Source organism: Heterocephalus glaber, unplaced genomic scaffold (assembly GCF_053883595.1).
Source record: "Heterocephalus glaber isolate CG9 unplaced genomic scaffold, H.glaber_assembly_v1.0 deba00001446, whole genome shotgun sequence".
Lineage (NCBI taxonomy): Eukaryota > Metazoa > Chordata > Mammalia > Rodentia > Bathyergidae > Heterocephalus > Heterocephalus glaber.
This window is the reverse complement of record NW_028258298.1, coordinates 9,676,920-9,691,848: the sequence shown is the minus strand read 5'-3', so window position 1 is coordinate 9,691,848 and position 14,929 is coordinate 9,676,920. Positions and strand designations below refer to the sequence as shown.

General features: G+C 54.5%; 1 protein-coding gene across 17 annotated transcripts in view; it reads left to right on the top strand.

The window, feature by feature from the left end:
• The first annotated feature begins 1,765 nt into the window (after positions 1-1,765).
• The window catches only part of St3gal4 (ST3 beta-galactoside alpha-2,3-sialyltransferase 4), a 50,528-nt gene continuing 37,364 nt past the window's right edge, over positions 1,766-14,929 (top strand). For 2 of the 17 annotated variants that reach the window (XM_021242789.2, XM_021242787.2), the window contains exons 1-2: positions 8,745-10,711; positions 11,487-11,566. Coding sequence is in view for 1 of the 17 variants with exons in the window: in XM_087214247.1 (XP_087070373.1) it covers positions 3,202-3,204 (3 nt within the window). In the remaining 16 variants the exon portion in view is untranslated. Of the gene's footprint in view, positions 1,843-3,167; positions 3,205-3,861; positions 4,098-4,359; positions 8,205-8,744; positions 11,567-14,472; positions 14,580-14,929 lie in introns of those variants that run through there. The other 15 variants (XM_004862600.4, XM_021242786.2, XM_087214251.1 and 12 more) reach the window with 13 other exon arrangements.

The following is a 14,929-nucleotide window of genomic DNA, read 5'->3' as shown; positions in this document are numbered from 1 at the left end:
GCTAAATCCCCAGCCCTCAAAAGCTACTTTTAATGAACAAAAATTGCCTGTATCTATGGTATACAATGTGATGTTTTGATACACGTGTACAGTAGAATTGCTACATTAATTAACTTATGTATAACCTCACATTACAAGCCATTTTTTTATGATGACAATGTTTAGAATTTCACCAAGTAATTTTCAAGTGTGCAATACATTGTTATTAACTATAGTCATCATGTTGCACAATACATCTCCTGTCCAACTGAAAGTTTGTATCATTCGATCATCTGCCCAGGCCAGCCTGGCCAGCCCCTACCGTCCACCTTTGTACTCCGTTTCTGTGTTTGACTTTTTAAGATTCCACATAAAAGTGAGATCATACACTTTCTTTTTGTGCTTTGGGCCAAAACCTGATAATCGTTAGCCAAAGAGCAAGCACAAGCAGAGCTCACAGTCAGGGAGACTTCGTGTTGGTATGGCTGGGAGTCAGCTAAGCTTGTGGCATGGGACGGGCACTACAGTGACAGTACTAGGCAGTTTTTCAGAGCTGGGATGAAGAAATGATGGGCTGGCTGAAACTCAGTGGTAGAGTGTCACCTAGCGTACAAAAGGCCCCTGGTTTGATTTCCAGCACTGGGGCAGTGGGGAGACAAGCAGCTAAGGCTAAGGGGAAATTTCCTAATGGTCTGTTCCTTCTCTGCTGGTATTTGAGCTGGACTTGGCATCATAACCAAGTATGATTTCTGTCCAGTTACACAGCTGCTCATGAAATAGGAGTGATAACAGTTTCTACCCCAGAGAGGTTTATGAGGGTTAATAGGATTTTGTGAGATGCGGTACTCAGTATTAGCAACTCTTTTCCTGCTGTGTAAGTGACCAAAATGGATGTAAAGAGATATTTTTTTGGTTAGATACATGCTATAGCCTGAATTTGTGTCCCCTTAAAATTCATATGTTAATATCCTCCCAGTGTGATGGTATTTCTCCTTGGGAGGAAAAAACAAATGATAGGCAGCCTCTAGAATGGTTAGATACAAATCTCTGATATTTATAAACCACACAGATGGATGGGATTTAGCTCAGTGATACTGCGCTTGCCTTGCAAGCGCAAGGTCCTGAGTTCTATCCCTGGTACCAAGAACAAAACAAAACAAAACACATAGCCTATGGTATTTTGTTACAGCAGCTCAAGTGGATTAAGATAATACTAAAAGTAAGTGAAAAAAGCCTGTAAGCACCTATACTATGCAGTGGAGGCATCGCAGCCGAAATTTTAAGAAAAAAAAGCAAGCCATAAACTCTGTGCTTAATTGATTTGTGGCCCTAAACAGAGCTGGGGGCTGCATGCAGGGATTTCTCAAGATCTTCTCTGGCCTGAAGGTTGCTGGAATGTATTTTAGACTTGGCCGACAGGCAGGTTTCTAACAGCGACAGTGATGTCTCTTGCATTTGAGAGCCCTGGGAACAGCTCAGCTCCATGGTCCAGCCATAGAGATCTGATAAAAATAGGAGCTGAAACACTATCCTGGAGTTGCTATTTTTAAAAGCATCTGAGATGCTGGATTGGGTTTATTTCTTCCTCAAACGGCATCTTGCTGTCCCCTCCTCCTGTTGGGCAGGATGTTAATGTGGCACATCTGAGGGACAGGAGCCAGGAGCCTGGGAGGCACATTTGTCAAGTGGTTCCATGGCTGCTGCCCACACCCACAGCCTGCCAGGGAGGAGCTGCAGGTCCAGGGCCTCCCAGGTTTAGGTGCACCTGGCTGACACACCTCCTTCTCTGTCTCCTCCCTCTGCTCCCAAGGCTCCTCGGGTTGCCCCAGCAGAGAGGTGTCCTGCATGTCGTCCACCGGAAAGGTAAAAGGCAGGCAGAGGAAGTAGGAATGGAGGTGGTATTGCTTGGAAGTGGACTAGGACTCGGACCTGTTGTTCCTTAGGTTGTCTTGGCCTGCTGTCAGCGCAGCTAGCCTCGGAGAGGAAGAGTCCACAGGAGTCAAAGCACTGCTTGCCCTATTATATGCCTCTTGGTAAGCAGCTTGATGCTTGACGTGTCCTGTAGATGAGCCAAAGGGGTGCAGTGGCATTGGGAGGGGCTTCAGAACGCAGTGCTTGGGATAAGAAAGCACCAGAATCTCTGTCTTGCCCTGCAGATGGTAGGGCTTCTAGGCAGCCAGCTAACTTCCTGCTGTGCCCTTAGAAATTGAAGGGAAAGGACATCAGTGAGCACACTGTGGCCTGAGGGGAGGAGATTAGAATTAGTAAGTTAGCTTCTGGGCACCTAGGAACCAGGCCTGTGATGAACTGGGGAAGGGGAAACTTGAATACAGTTTGTAGTTAAAAAGAGGTATTCTACCTGGATGATGATAACACGGTTATATATAGCACCTGCTTTGGGGACAAATTCATATTCACTGCTTCACTTAATACCAAAATAGCCCTTTGAATAAGCTCAGTTATTTCCATTTTTTTTTCAACGCGCGCATTGTTTTGGTTGTTTTTTGTTTTTTTTTTTTGGTACCAGGGATCAAACTCGGGTCCTTGCTCCATTTTTTTCCTAGTAAGAAAACTAAAGTTATTTAGTAGGAGAGGCAGGGTTGGAACTCAGGTCTCCAAAAGTTGGCTCCTGAGTTTGATTTTCTAGCAAAGTAAAATTTACATGGTTCTTAGCAAGAAGTCAAACTGCATTTAGATCTCGTTCATCAAAGACAGCCAGGTTAGGAGGGTGATCCATTCTTGGATCACCACTGCCAGACACACTAATCACTTCGGGCAGCTGCTTTTCTCTCTGGGCCAGTTTTCTTTCCTTCTGTAGAACAGGGATCTTCCTTCTTCTCAACTTGCCCAAGGCAGGGACTTAGTCATTGTGTTCCCATACCTAGTTCAGGGTAGTTCCAGACCTCAGCATGTTATGCAATAAATATTCACTGACTGAAATGTCTAGTCAAAGGCACCACTCAATATCAAGTTAGGCACTGGTGTGCGTGTGCAAGGTGTGATTTAGGGTGGATCACAGTCACCTATGGGAGAAGAGAGAGGCTGACTCTTCGCTTTGTTTTGGCAGAGCTAGCGAGTTAGGGGTTAGCTGATGAGACCTCCCGCTTCAGCTGAAGAGGAATTTAGACTTGCTCTCAAGCATTCACACCTTGCACTTAGTCACATTCTGGCCTGCTTTATTCTTGCAGGGAGTCCAGTGCAAGCCCTCTCTCTGCAGCTGGAATGGTAAGCTTCCTGGTGACGGGCAGGGTCTGACACATGCCCTGGAGCCCCTTGTGCCCCTAGTCCCTGGGCCTTTCACGGTGGACCCTCTGTAAACGCTGTGCGGCCCTGAAAGAGACGTCAAAACCGTCCTGCAGGGTCATTTCTGCACTCTGCTCCTTCAGCCAGGTCAGCCCCAGGTTCACCTGAGGGATGCCTTTGACCAAGCTCAAGGGCTTGATGGGGTTTCCCCTGGAGGCAGATTCCAGTGTCCTCCCTAAGAGAAACAGAGGCTTCCGTCTGCCAAAACGTGGTCTGCAAGGGAAGTGTGGAGATGGTGCAGTGTAGGGGTAGCATGCTGGTCCAGACCGGGGCAGAGGGCAGACCCACAACCCCCCAGGGCAGCTGGCGCCTTGACCTGGAGAAGAGGAAGGATGGTTCTCTGAACAAGGTCCTGTCTCCCCCGTGCCTCGGTTTCTCCAGTGGGAGGACACCGCTCGCTGCGTGGGAGAGCCAAGAACCCTTTCTTGGGTCTCATTGTTCCGCGAGGCGGGGAGGCTGCGCTGGTGGACCCCCTCCCGGCACCGCGCGCGGCAGCCTCCCTCTGCCCCAGCTCGCCTCGGTGCCTCGCAGGTCCCCGCCCCGCCTCGCCCGCGCGGCAGCGCCCCCGCCCTTCCTCCTTCTCCCGCCCTCCCTCCCTCGGCTCCAGGAGTCGGCTCCCCGGACGTGTGCGCAAGCGTGTCGGTCCCTTCCCCGCCCCGCCGGCCGCTGGGCCCCCGCCTCCCCGGCAGGCGGACTTGCCCGCTGCCAGGCCGGCCCAGCGCCCGGGACAGCCACGGGTGGAGCGGAGCCCGTGCGCCTAGCGGATCGGAGCCGCGCACGGAACTGCCCTGCCCCGCCCCGCCCCACCCGCCGGGGTGAGTACGCGGGCCCGGGCCAAAGGGGCCGCGGTGGGGGGCGGCCGCCCCCGGCCTCGGCCCGCGACGCGGCTCCGGGAGGTGGTCGGGCCCGCACGTGGGCGCTGCGCGGCTCCGGGCCGGGTGGGGCGGCCACAGCCTGCAGGACTGCTGCTGCGCCGGGTTCCTGTCCCCGGACCAGGTTTTCGCGGGAAGCCCGGTTCTCCTAGCTGCCTTAGAGTGAGCATTCAGGACAGTCCTGTTCCCAGGAAAGTTTCTACCCCCATCCTGTGCCTGGGGTGAAGAGGCGTCCCCCTTCCAGCATCCGCTGAGCGTTGGGTGCCCCCACAACTGTCCCCATCAAGTCTGGGACATGTGGGCTGGAGGTGACACGCTCGGCTGAGGTCTCTCTGTGCAGGAGTTGTAAGGTCGGGGAGCATGAGCCCAAAGGTGGGGTTGCCAGCTGGAGGCTGGCCATACCCAGGGCACCAAGGCCACATTGGGGGGTATTTGTGCCTAGGCCACCATGCCCAGGAGCTGCCTGGGTAGTGGGCTTTAGGGAGGAATCGGGTTGGGGCCAGGTGGGCTAGAGCTAGGGGCTGAACCCTGGGTTCCCCTGTCTGTTCTCCTGCTCCCTGGGGCCTCTGCTGGCGGGGACCTCCTGCCAGCCCAAGCTGCCAACATGTCTGCCAGCACTGCCCCCTCTATTCCCGGCCTTGGCTTGAGGCTTGGCCCTGGCTGGAAGCTCGTCTGGGCTGTGTGAGACCTGATCTATATTTCTGCTACCTTGGTTCCTCAGATTGGGTCTCCAGGGCCTGGTTGAGGGGGCTGCTGCCAGAAGCCTGGGGGTGTAGGCAGTGTTTGGTGCCCAGCTGTGCCCTGTCTGACCTCATGGCCACCCACAGGCTGGCACCCCCTTCCCCCAAGTCTGCACTTTCAACAACTGGAGCGAAGCACAGTGTTGAAGTCAAGTTCGGGCAGACTTACTCTTTGTGGAACCTTGGGAAGGAGCCTGGTACAGTCTGGGTTGTCACAAGAGGCACAGACCTATGCCACTGTGCCCTACCAGTCCTTCAGACCCCACCCTCCTATCTGCCTCCCACAGGCCCTGGCCCCTGCCCCCACGTTTGAAATGAATTGATCTGAGTTAAGTACTTCAGAAGTGCTGCACTGTGGAAGAGGTATTTAAGTCTTGGCTCCCAGAAATATTTCTCCCACAGTCTTAGTCTCCAAAGCTGCCCTGTAATTCTAGAGAGGTTACTTGGGAGGTGCCAGCCATTTGGAGCCTAGAAGTGAGCGGTGGAGCTGTTTTGCTTTGCTGGGAGCTGATCTGGGAATACACTGTCCAGGCTGAGGTGGCCCAGCTTCCTCTAATCTGTTTCCTGCTCAACTTCTGTTTCCACTCTGAGTGCTCCCCAGCCCTGTCCTTTTGCACCAGGTGGGAATCTTAGGTTGCTTGATGAGACCTGGACTTCACCAGGAAGTTGAGGGAGAGCTGGGAGCTGGGGCCAGCCCCGTTAGACTCCAGGGTAACAGTGGAGGTTAGGAGGGCATGAGAGGGAAGAAGTTATGAAAGCAAAGTCAGGGCTGGAGGTGTGTCTCACTGGTAGAGCTTTTGCCTAGCATGCTAGAGGCCCTGGGTTTGGATGTCCAGTGCAGGGCTAAGCGGAGTAAAGTAGGAGTCACCTGTTTGGAGTTCTGGGCTGAGAAGTTTGGTCACCTTGGGAGTGATACACTGCTCAAAGGCAACAGCAGCTGCCTCCCAGTCAGTGGAGGGCCAGGCCAAGGAAGTCTCTGGCACCTTCTGCACTGTCTTCCCTGAAGCAGTGACTCAGCCCCTCTGCTCAGAAGCACAGTGCCTTAGCACCTCCACTTCCAGCTTTTTTAGACTTCTGGGATTTTTTTTCTGGATAGAATCAAGACTCTCCTCTTTTCTGGAGTTGTCAGAAATCCTGGAAAGGACCTCCCTCCCCCAATCAGGGAGGAGCAGAGAGGCTGGCCCCCTTCTGAGCCATCATGCGCTGAGGCCATCCTGCAACCTTCCCCCATCTGCCCTTGCCTCGGGGGTCTCTCCTGAGAGTAGCTGCTCCAGAGGTTTCCCAGTAGAGTTGAAACAACTCTCATTGCTTCAGGTTTGCACCGTCCTTTGAAGGGGTGAGATTCTCTACCTCAAACTAATACAGAACAGCTGCTCATGACCAGGTTCTAGGTCCTGGGCTGAAGGGGAGAGAGAGAGAGAGGAGGACCTTGGAGAGGGTGGATGGGGGGAAGGGCAAGATTGTAGAAGATGATCCCGATGTGGACGTTGGGTGTCACAGGGCACGGCAGGTGGTAAGGAGTGCCCCTTGCCCAGCTCTGGCACCCGCTCCCCTCCCTGACTTCTCTCACTCTGTGTCCTGTGGTACATTCCCTGCAGCAAGCTGATGCTGATGCTTAGCTGCTGCTTCTCATCCTCTGGACCCTCAGGATTCTTCCTCCTTGTCAAGACCAGGGTCTTGACCCAAAGCTTTTGGTTGTCATGAGGCAAGACGGGCAGATTTGAGTGACTGCAGCCATTAGTCCACCTTGGCCCTTCATTGCCCCCTTCATAGAAGTGCTTCCGCAGGAGAGTACTGAGCACCCTGGTCAGGCTCTGCCCACCCTGGCCTCAGACTCTCCCCTAACCTCACTACCTTCCTGGATGCATGCGAAGGAAGCGGCCAAATGTAGTGGCCAGTGGGAGCAGCAGCAATTGCCACTCCAGCCTCAGCTAGGTGGTGGGGGTGGGGCCTCTAACGGGGGACCCTGAGTCCAGCAAGGGCCTGAACACAGGGGTTGTGTTGGGTGGAGAGGGTGAAGGTGCAGAGGTGTGGGCCTTCTTTAAGTCCTGGTTGGTCCCTCACCTGGGGTCACATCCTGTTTCTGCCTGCCCCAACCCCAAACCTACTGCGTAGAAGGATGGTGTGATTGTCCAGATTTGGAAGCCTTGGGTTCTGCTCTTGACCCATCAGGGAGGAGGTTGCTGCTGCTCACAAAGAGGTGAGGTATGGGTTTTGCTAGGGCCTCAGTTTCCCACCTGGCCTTGATTATGAGGAAGGCTAGGGCGAAGAAGCTGGGAACAGCTGGAGCAGTAAGATAGGATGGTGCCTTCCTCCCACCTGCAGCTTCAGTCAGGCCTGTGTTGGGGCCCAGGACTCTAGGATCTTGCTTTCTTATTTGTGGAGAGGCAGCTAGAAGAGTTCAGGCCCCAGTTTGGAGAGGGCTGAGCCAACATGCATTTGTGTTTCCATGTTGGGCCCAGGACTCTGCTCCAGGGTGCAGCCGTAGCTGTGTCGCTTGTGCCCAGTCTCCCCATTGTCGCAGTGTAAGAGTCACAATGAAAAGGGACTTAGCAGTTATCAAAAAGAGTTACCTGTGTCACCAAGCACTTGTTAGAAGCCCAGCCTAATGAATTTTTAAAAAAATGTGCTAGATAGTTATTTGCATCCCTTCATGTTAGCCTCACATCTTAATCCCATTTATAAATGAAAAAGTGGAGGCTGGGAAGATTAAACCACTGAGCCGAGGTCACACGTCTCTTCAGCAGCCAGACACAACCAAGCCTTCTTCCAAAACCAGAACTTTTCAGTCTGGTTCTCCACTGTGGCCCTGAACTGGAGCTTATCCTACCTGTCTGATCTGTGATCAAAAAGAAAGAGCCCCTGGATTCAAAGGTGTGAAGGGTTTTGCCCACGGGCACAGTGATAAAGTGATAAAGGCGAACACAAACCCAGGCTTCCAGGTGCCTGCCACCTACACCCTTGCCCTGCCCATGCCCTGAGCTTGGGCTTCCCAGCCCTTTCAGCTGGATAGGCCAGGGTTCTTCTCCTCACCCGTTCTTTCCCTCTACCCTGCTTCCCTCCTTGCTGGCCCCTCCCAGCCCCCACCTTCCCGCTTTCCCGGCTTTCCCGCTGGTAATTGCTTCCATCTGGCCTGCCTGCCGGCTCCTTTTCCTTTGGAAAGGCACTCCCGGCCGCCCACATGGCTGCAAGGACTCATCCGGCAACCGCGGCGACACGTGGGGAAAGGGAGGAGCCCTAGTGGGGTCCGAGCACAGGGAACCTGCCAAGGTGGCTGCTTCCAGCGTTGGCATTCCCAGACTCCTGCCAGGTAGGAGACCCTTCGCTGCCTGGCCCTCTTTCCTGCCCTGTCTTGGGCTGGCTTAAGGCCAGAAGGGTCCTCCCAAGACCCATTCTGTGTCCAGTAAGAGCTCCCTTTCCGTCTTACAGACAGGCTCAGCAACCACAGCCCTCCCCGTTCCTTTGAGGTTGTTCACATCTGGTGGAGAGATGGCAGGAGGGAGACAAGTAGGGGCCAGCAGGGTTCCCATTGTCGGGGATCCCCGGGAGAGAAGCCATGCTGGACTGTTGGTGGCAGAGCCTGAGGGACCCAGGGAGCTCTGGGCTCCTGAGAAAGGAGGTCCTCAGTTCATCTGATTCCAAGCAATTGACACAGAACCAGAGAGTTGGAGCCTCACATTTTCTTCAATATAAATAAAATTCACACTAATAGTGCATTAGTGTTCTGTTGACTCCCTTGCCGGAGGCTCCACAGAGGCTACAAGGGAAAGATAGCAACAGGGTCCTTAAGGTGCCACTGCAGTTCAGGAGCATTTTAATGTGGGGGCAGGGTGGGAGGGTTCCCTGTCATTGCAGATCTTCGAGCAGAGTGTTGTGACCTTGACAGGGACAGTATGGAGGAGATGCCAGCATCGGTTGGAGCGTGTCTGGGGTGTGGAATGAGTTTGAACACTTTTAAGGCATTTTCTTCTCTGAGATTTGAGGATTTTCATGTGAGCTCCAGGAAATTGTCTGCCTTGTTCACTGCTATATTCTTTTTTTTTTTTTTGGTACCTGGGATTGAACTCGGGTCCTTGGGCTGTAAGGCAGGAGGTGGAACCACTAAGCTAAATGCCCGGCCCAGCTGCTATATTCTTAATGCCTGGAAGATGACTGGCAAATAATAAGTGCTTAACAAATATTTGTTTCACAAATGAATGGAAAATATAGCTCAGGTCTTCTGTCTTTACACTGTCCCAGCCTTGCTTCCTCCTTTTCTGAGGGCAAAAGAACAGAGCTTCCTTTTTGCCATTGACCCGTGTGACAGACAGCAGAGGGCAGGCAGGAGCTCAGGGGGCAGGCAGGAGGCTGCCCCTGAAGAGGGCACGCCCAGCTTCAGCTGATGACATTTCTGCCCCTGTCACTCCCCTCTAGTCACCTTCAGGCCCCTGAACTGTCTGGCCTTAATAGTGCTACCTCCTGTCTCCATGTCAGCCTTCTCCATATTTGGGGTCCAAGAAAGACATCCCTGGGTGGCATCTGTGGAGTAAGGGTTCTCTCTTTTTTTGTGTGTGGTACTGAGGATTAAGCCCAGGGCCTTCCACTGAGCTACATCCCCAGCCCTTTTTATTTTTATTTTGAGACAAGATTTTGCTCAATTGCCCAGGCTGATCTCAGATATTCACTCCTCCTGCCTCAGCCTCCTAGAGTGCTGGGATTACAGGTGTGTGTCATCATACCTGGCTAGCAATTCTACTTTTATTCCTTCTTCGTACTGGCTTTCCATTTCCTTTTTTTTTTTTTTTTTTTAACTGCAGCAGAAGTTTTCTTGGCTTTCTTTATTTGGTCCCAGTAAGTGTTCTCAGCTTCCCTGTAGCAGGGCACATGCATCCACACCTCCTTGCCTGTGCCCCGTGTGGCTTGGGCACCTGTAGTAATGGCCTTTCTGTGTTGCTAGTGTCTGTCTCCGAGCCCCAAGCCCCTGTTCTGTGAAGGCTTTCCGACCCCCTCTGTGTTCCCCACTCATTCCTGTGGCCTGGAGAGGACGCTGGGCTGCCTGAGCTCAGTGGAGCCCAAGGTGAGCCCAGGGTAGGTGGTCCTGGGCAGGGCCGGAGTGGTGGGGTGGAGCCAGAAGAGTTGTATTCCTGGAAGAGGTTGCAGGTTCTCATCCTCTCCTCCTTGAAAAACTTTAACTGAGCAGAGCTGCCTGCCTTTGTTGGCTTTGATTAGTCCTCCAGGAAAGGAACATGTCTGAATGAGATGGTGTTTCATGTAACACTTGGGCTGGAACCTAGTGCTCTATAAAAGCTGGCTGGTCTCCTTCTGGCACTCCAGGGTAGGACCCAGAGGCTAAACAGTGCCTGCCTTTGGCCAAGGGAAGAAGGGCAGAGGGCCAGGTCGGTGCTTCTGTCTCCTCTCTGTCCAGCTGTGTGCCCTCCGGTAGCTTGCGGACTTGGTGGGCTTTCAGTCAGCACATCTGTTCACTGGGGTACAGATAACAGTATCCGCCCCACTGCAGAGACTGTGATATACAAATGAGACAAACATTTGTCCAGCTGGGAGAGACCTTGGCGGTGGGCTGACAATTCCTGGGTGATTGGGCAGGACCCGTGACTGTCTCATTCATTTTTGTATCTCCAAGCACCTAGCACTACTCTGGCCCACAGTAGCTGTTCCATTTATGTTTCTTTTTTGCCAGTCCTAGACCAAAGGCTCAGAAAAGTCACTTAATTGTTCAAGGTCACAGGCAGGGAAGAGGCAGAGCCCTGTCTGGTTTGTGGGAAGCCGTAGGAGTGACTCCAGTTCTCTGCCCCTCCCTCCCACATCCAACCCTGACAGGTACTGTACCATTCTCATGCAACCCGTCTGTTCTCCGGGTCTGGGATTGTCGAGGCTGGAACCCTGCAAGGGGCATGGTAGGGCCCTAGGACTGGGTGGGCTAAGACAGGGTCTGGAAATGCCTGTTCCACCGGACCAGATGGGCCTGCTGTGTGCAGCTGAGAAAGTCGGGTCTTCTGGGTGGGAGAGCAGGGACACTGCTAGAGTAGGGGAGACTGTCCTCTGGGGCAGTGTGGGCCCTTCTCTCCAGACAGCCTGCCCCTCTTCCTTCTCCCCTCTCTGGTCCTTTCCTCTTTCTCTTTTTTCTTCAGTTCTTTTCTGTATTCCTTGAGTTTCCCCCTCACCTTTTCATTCATCCCTGTCTTGGTTTCTGCCTCCTCTTTCTGCCCTTCCCTTTGTCCATCTCTCTCCCCTCCCACCCAAGGCCTCAGCAGTCAGGTTGTCCTCATAGGGGGAGGCTAGGTTGGTTTCTCTGAAGGCCAGGGATGCTCAGGGGAACCTCTGCTGGAAGCCCAGAGGGAGCCCCACATGCCAGCATTTCTGGTTTCTTAGAACAGAATGGCTCTGTTGGTAGTTGGGTGGGTGAAGGGATTGTGGCTGCCCAGAAATTCAGTCCTTTGACCCTCAGCACCACTCCCTGGGCCTTTACTCACCTCCTTGGACATCTTGGGCAGGTAGGTGGACCCTCGTGCACCCTTGGCCAGAGGGTCTCCCAATAAGGGCTGGTGGCAGAGCTTCCTGGCCTGACTTCCGCCCTCCGGCTTCCTCTCTCCAGCTTTTTCCCCCAGAGGTACCTGCTAGGATGGAGAGAGCTGGCCAGAGCAGAGAGGAGGGTTCTGCTCAGACCCCTGCCAGGTGAGCACACGTGTTGTGCTTGGGCTGATGCATGTACTGCATCTGTGTGTTTGTGCGTGGCTGTAAGCATGTGGATGAGTGTGCACATGAGCTGTGTGTTCAAGAGAGTATGTGGGCATGTTTCTGTGTGGGGGCAGAACACAGGGTGCACTTGTGCGAATTCACACCCTCTCCCCTCAGGGCCTGACACTGTGTTGCCATCCCCCAGCCCAGAGTTTGCCTTTCTGTGGTCTCTGTGACCCTGGCTTTGCATGTGGCTTTGTTCTGTCTGGTGGGGGTGGGTGGGCAGCTGGTCTCCTGCTGTGGTCCCATGCAACGGTGACTGATCCCTGGCCACCCATTTAGCTGCCTGGGGGCCCTGGGGCCAGTGTTTGTCCCTTTTCTCCCTAAATGGAGGCGTATGGGGGCTTCCTGCCCAGAGTCGCAACCCTGCCAAGGCGGAGGGAATGGGGAACAGCTGCGTTGGCCGATTCCTGCTCCGTATGGATTTGGTTTGACAACAAAGCTCTCTGTGTGTTCTCAGGCCCTTTGCATAATGGGGGAGGGAGGGCAGCAAGAGAAGATGGAGATGGAGACCAGGAGACACCAAGGTGGGATGGCTAGAAAGGGGACAGGGCCTGGGGAGAGAAGGGTGAGAGACCGTTGAGAGATTGGAACAAGGGGAGAGAGATACTGGTCTTAGCCTCACAGTTCACTTCCTGCCTCCTGGTAGCCAGACCTTAGCCTTGATGCTCTCCCCCTCTCCTTGAGCTCTTCCCACCAGTCCTGCAGATGGGCATGGGACCTGTCTGGGAGTAAGGCCAGGAAGGGTTTGGGGCTGGGCACAAGGAGCAGGTCTTTGATCCCACCCTTTAACTGAACAAATTCCATAATACAGGGAATCATTTTCCTGCTTTGCCCTTGGGCTTCTGTTGCCCGCTTCCAGGCCAGCTCTGCCTCCAGAACCCCGGTGGCCACCCACTTTCTAGGGCTCTGGAGCAGACTAGCACCCCCACCCCCTGTGCCCCACCAGGCCAGCCCCAAGGCCCCTTCCCACCTCCCTCAGGCAACCTCCCATGCTGCTCTCCAAGCCTGGCCACCCTGGTGATGCCCTGTGGCCCTGTGCCCTGCACCCCTCACTGTGATCCGGACCTTCTCTTCTCACTTGCTGTCCCTGCAGCTGTCCAAACAGAGTGGGAACATAATGTTCCCTTTCTGGAACAGCTGGACCGACAGCCCAGCGAGGCCAGGTGAACTGGCCAGGCTTGGTTGTGTGCTACAGCCTGATCCCTCCCTCCTGTCCTGGGAGACAGATACTCAGAAGAGGCCTGGAGGGTTGCTGTTGTCTTCTACCTTCAGATGGGGCCTCTTCCAGATTGTCTTGGGTTTGCTGCTTCTTCATGCCTCAGGATTTTGGAGTCTTTTTCTGGCCCCAGATGTCCCTGGGAAGATCTCTATATTCACATTGGCCCTGAGGGTGGTGGTTGGTCCCCAGAGTGCAAAGATGGACCGGCCATGCTCTTCGAACTTTATCCAGGGCTTGGCTTTCACCTAGCAGGTGTACTTCTGTCCCTTGACTTGACCATTGACAGTGCCCAGAATAGATTTGGGGTCCTTGCCCATGGGGCATTCTGGAGGGCCAAGGACCTGCTGCTCTGGGGAGAGTTGGGTATGGAGTGTAGCCCAGACTTTGGAATCCTTAGGCTCCAGGCTCTGACTCACCTGAGACCTGCCCTCAGGCCACCTCCCCTAGGTCTGGGTGCAGGGAAGATCCTGGAATTGTGCAGCCTCAGGGCTTGGGCCCAGGTATGCATACATAGGAGGGCTAGCTCTGGAGGGCTGAGGAATCTAGGGCTTGGGTGCTCAGTGGTCCCAGAGGACGACCCCTCTCACACTGATAAGGCAAGGTGCAGGGAAGCCTGGCAGATGGTAAGTTTACTGTGGGCACTAGGGCAGGGAGTGCCCTTCACAGGTGGCAGTCTCTGCCGTGTATGTGGCCATGAGCACGGGCTGCAGGCCGAGTTCCACACCTGTGGCTGGGGTGCCTGTCCAGGGCCTCTGCCGGGCATCTTCCCCTGGTTTGCTCTCCTGCAGCGCCCCCACAGCCCACTCCTCAGTAGCTCTGAGTGCCGCCCAATCAGACTCTTTCTGGGAGCTGGGTTCGGCAGGACAAGCCCCCAGAGGGTGGTGTAACCACTGCCTGCTCCTTCGAAGCTCCAGGCTGCCGGGCCCATAGCTCCAGGGACCTGCAGCCTGACAAACAAGCAGCAGCAGCCAGAGCTGGAGCTGAAAGAAACTGGGCAGCACGAAGCCCTGCTGAGGCATGGGGGAAGACAGTGCCCTGGCCAAGGGGGCCCAGCAGGGCCCAGATGCTGTATGTGGGGGTGCGGTGGGGGCAAAGAAGGGGGAGGGACGGGAGGAGTGCATGCATGGGTGTGTGGGGGGGGGCCACTGTGTTCTGGTGTACTCTGAGAAGGGTGTGCAGGTTATTGCTGTGGGGGCCTGAGTGTGAGGTGAGTGTATTCCTGTGACAGGGTCAGCCTGGGAAGGGTCACCTGCGCCTCCTGGCTCTGAGGTGTGATGGGGCTGTGGGGGTTCAGTTATCTCCCCAACTGGATTGGTGAGCCCTGGCTGAAGGTGGTCTGGCCCACTCGCTCTACTCCGTGAAAGAGCTGCTTGGGCTACAGGGTCGGGTCTTTTGGGCCAGCACCTAGCACCAGCCACCTCTCCCCTGCCCTTGTGGTCTACTTAGAGGGTCGAGTGTGTGTGTGAGCATGAGGCTGACGCTGACCAGTTCTCCTGCATGACCTGTGGATGTGAGGCCGCTCAGGAGGGATCTGCGTACCACCTCCATTCCCAGGCTATCCATTGCTGGTGCAGAGAGTAGAGGCTTGCTTTTCTTGCCTAAGTTTTCACTTCTCTTCTAGGAGCTGCACAGCCATACCCACAGGCCTCCATTCCCTTCTGCTCCGGCCCTTTTCCCTTCCCCCGGACTTGGCCCCTTTAACCCTATTGGGCTCCTTGGGATTCAGGGGTAGGTCCTTCCCTTCATTGTCCAGAAACTTCCTTTTTCCTGAATGCATTGCTGCCACAGGCCAGTTTGTCTGTGTGGGATGTTCTGGTGAGGGGTGGAGCGGGTATAAGTTCTAGGGGAATGACTAGGGAGGGAACAGAGGAGAGGGGTTTCTGAGAAGCCCTGCTGCTCCCAGACATGGGATCCTGGGTGGGACAAAGGTGGAATTTTATCCACCTCTGTGGTCCCATGACTGAATATTGCCCTGTACTGTCCCCACTTGGGGTCTTTGGGAGTACAGACTGTCCCCAACTTACAATGGATTGTTTGTTCCTGTAAGCCAGGGTGGCCTTGATCCCTTGCCGCAGCTG